Source organism: Ovis canadensis, chromosome 13 (assembly GCF_042477335.2).
Source record: "Ovis canadensis isolate MfBH-ARS-UI-01 breed Bighorn chromosome 13, ARS-UI_OviCan_v2, whole genome shotgun sequence".
Taxonomy (NCBI): domain Eukaryota; kingdom Metazoa; phylum Chordata; class Mammalia; order Artiodactyla; family Bovidae; genus Ovis; species Ovis canadensis.
In genome coordinates this window covers 65,514,588-65,518,051 of record NC_091257.1, presented here as the reverse complement: position 1 = coordinate 65,518,051, position 3,464 = coordinate 65,514,588, and the positions used below count along the sequence as shown (strand labels likewise).

At 37.7% G+C, this 3,464-nt stretch overlaps 1 protein-coding gene across 1 annotated transcript; it reads left to right on the top strand.

Moving 5' to 3' along the window:
* Positions 1-816: 816 nt before the first annotated feature.
* LOC138417555 (ubiquitin-ribosomal protein eL40 fusion protein-like) lies at positions 817-1,334 on the top strand. Its single transcript, XM_069548043.1, has one exon. The coding sequence runs from the start codon at positions 847-849 to the stop codon at positions 1,228-1,230; it is 384 nt and encodes a 127-aa protein (XP_069404144.1). The 5' UTR covers positions 817-846; the 3' UTR covers positions 1,231-1,334.
* The last annotated feature ends 2,130 nt before the right edge of the window (positions 1,335-3,464 follow it).

Sequence of the window (3,464 nt, the reverse complement as noted above, 5' to 3'; positions counted from 1 at the left end):
AATCTGGATTCCTTTCACTTCTTTCTTTTCTCTGATTGCAGTGGTTAGGACTTCCAAAACTATGTTGAATAGTAGTGGTAATATGGGCACCCTTGTCTTGTTCCTGATTTTCCCTATTTTTTTATTATTGTGAAATTATATATATGTATACATATACACATTTATCTATATTATAAAAAGTGCATGTATATATATACACACATACATATATATACACACACATATTTTATATATATATATATATATAGAGAGAGAGAGAGAGAGAGAGAGACAGACAGACAGACAGACCACATGTGGATAATTTGTTGATGGGCTTCCTTTCTGCATATGACATAGTTCCTGACAGAATAATATGGTTCTCAAGATCCACTGTATTTGTGGCAATGTCTGTATACTATAAAATAATTAAATTGCAGTTGGTAGCAGTAGTTCCAACTACCTTTGTAATATTTTGGGGCTGTATCACATACGGCTAAAATGCAAGCAGACAGCTAGTGACTGAGTCTCTTTTGCTGTATCAGGAGGCAGTTTGCCATGGACACATCTCTACTATTTGATGAAAACGAAAGGAAAATTTAAATATCTTATGTAATCTTGGGCTTTTAAAAATGAATTAAATATATCCACACCCAATATTATAAATATTTATTAATTAAATGACTGGAGATTGTTTTTAGGGTTATTTTTAAGGGCAAATATATAGGGCTTTTTTCCCCCTTACACCCTCCAAAGTGAACAAAGTATTTGCTATCTAAAAGTTATTTCAATAGTTGAATATTTTATTAGATTTGTTTTAAAAGGGTAATTTTAGCTCTTCACCCAGGCGGCCGAGCAGCAGGCGCAGAGATGCAGATCTTTGTGAAGACCCTGATGGGCAAGACCATTACCCTTGAGGTCGAGCCCAGTGACACCATTGAGAGTGTCAAAGCCAAAATCCAAGACGAGGAGGGCATCCCACCAGACCAGCAGCGTCTGATCTTCTCCAGCAAAGAGCTGGAGGATGGCCGCACTCTGTCAGACTACAATATCCAGAAAGAGTCCACCCTGCACCTGGCGCTTCATTTGCGAGGCGGCATCATTGAGCCTTCCCTCCGTCAGCTCGCTCAGAAATACAACTGCGACAAGATGATCTGCCCCAAGTGTTATGCCCGCCTGCACCCCCGTGCTGTCAACTGCCGCAAGAAGTGCAGCCACACCAACAACCTGCGCCCCAAGAAGAAGGTCAAATAAAGCTCCTTCACCTGCTTCTCCTTTGCCTTCAGGGCGGCCTCCTGCCCAAGCCCCATGGTCCTGGGGCCTCAATAAAGTTTCCCTTCCGTTGAAAAAAAAAAAAAGGTAATTTTAGTGGGTAGTAGAGAATATACTCTGTGATTTCAATTGTTTCAAATTTAATACTTGTCTGTGGCCCACTATATGGTCCAAATTTATTAATGTCCCATTTATACCTAATATATATATTCTCTTGTTGTGGGTGGAGTATTCTTTAAATATCGTTTCAGCTATACTAGTTGCAAATATTGTTCATATCTGTAATAATTCTTCCTGATTTCTGTACCCTTTTTCTGACAATCACTAGCATTTGTGGGTTAGTTTTACTTTTAGTTTCTGTCAACCTTTGCTTTATGCATTTGAAGCTTTGTAATTGAGTGGATAAACTTTTGGTTCTGCCTCATTCTAGCTTAATGAGTTAAGTTTCATATTCCATGTTATCTCCCCTCATTGGCTTATTTTCTACATATTTTTGCCCTATTTTTGGCTAGTGGTTTTCTAGGGTATACAATGTACATCCTTATTTACAGTCTACCTGCAAATTATATCAACTCCTTTAAATGTAAGAACTTCATAAATAGTACACTTCTGTTTTTCTTCTCCTATGGTTTGCAACTTACCATATATTTCATATATATATATATATATATATAATAAACCCCACAATGAATTGTTAATGTTTTTTTTTAAAGCTGGGGTCAGCATTTTTTTGGTTTTAATTCCTGAAGGGCCAGATAGTAAATATTTAAGGCTGTGCCAAGGCAATGTCCCTATCAAAACTATTGAAGCCTGCCACCTTGGCATAAAAACAGCCTTAGACAACAAATAAGCAAATGGATGTGACTGTCTGCCAATAAAACTTTATTTCCAAAAAGAGGTGGAAGCAAAATTAGCCAAAGGACCATGGTCTTCTGGCACCTGCTTTAAACAATTATCTCTCATTGACGTTCAAACAAACAAGTATATTCATCACTTTTTTTAAAAAAATTTACTTCCTTCACTTCTTTGAATAGATTTGAATTTCTATTTGGTATAAATTTCCCTCTGCCCAAAGAATTTCCTTGAGTATTTCTTATCAGATAGTTCTACTGTAAAACAAACACCCCTCTCCCAACACATACACAAAGATAAACTTCTCAGCATTTGTATGTCAAAAGAATTTTATTTTATTTTAAAAAGATACATTCATGGGTCATTGCCTAGTGGAATTAATGTTCTTTCAATATTTCAAATATTCCTCCATTTTCTGTCTTGAATTGTCTCCGACAAAAAGATCGAAGAAATTCTAATATCTGTTTCCTTATAACATGACTTCCATCCTCACCTACTCCTCTCTACCCTCTTGTCTGCTTTTAAGATTTCCTCTTCACTGGTTTTCAGAAGTTTGATTATGATGTTCCTTAATTTAGTATATCCTATTTGGTTTATTGTGTGCTTCTTGGATTTGTGAGTTTATGTGTGTGAATGTGTGCTAAGTTGCTTTAGTCATATCTGCTACTTTGTGATCCTATAGACTATAGCCCACCAGGCTCCTCTGTCCATGGGATTCTCCAGGCAAGAACACCAGAGTGGGTTGCCCTCCTCCAGGCAATCTTCCTGACCCAGGAAAGAAACACACATCTGAATATATGTATAAATGGAGTCTGTATTAGCTTCCTATTGCTACTGTATAAAATTAATCCTAGTGGCTTACGCAAGTATTATCTTCAAGTTCTAGATGTCAGAAATGGTTCAGATTCTTGAACCCGCGTCTCCTGAGGCTCCTGCGTTGCAGGCAGATTCTTTACCACTGAGCCACTGGGGAAAGTGAAGTGAAGTGAAGCGAAGTCGCTCAGTCATGTCAGACTCTTTGCGACCCCGTGGACTGTAGCCCACCAAGTTCCTCTGTCCATGGGATTCTCCAGGCAACAGTACTAGAGTGGGTTGCCATTTCCTTCTCCAGGAGTTTACACCTTTTATCAAACATAGAAAATTTTCAGCTACTTTTCCCCCTGCCTTTCCCCACTCTCTTCTTTTTTCCATAGTAGGGTGAATAACATGTTTATTAAAAATGTCCATACCCTAATCCCTGGAACCTGACATTCATTACCTTGCTTGGTAAAAAAATAGCATTTTACCTTACATGTGTGGGGATGATTAGTTTAAGGATGTTAAAATGGGAAGTTAATCCTGGATTATCTGAATAGATTCAATGT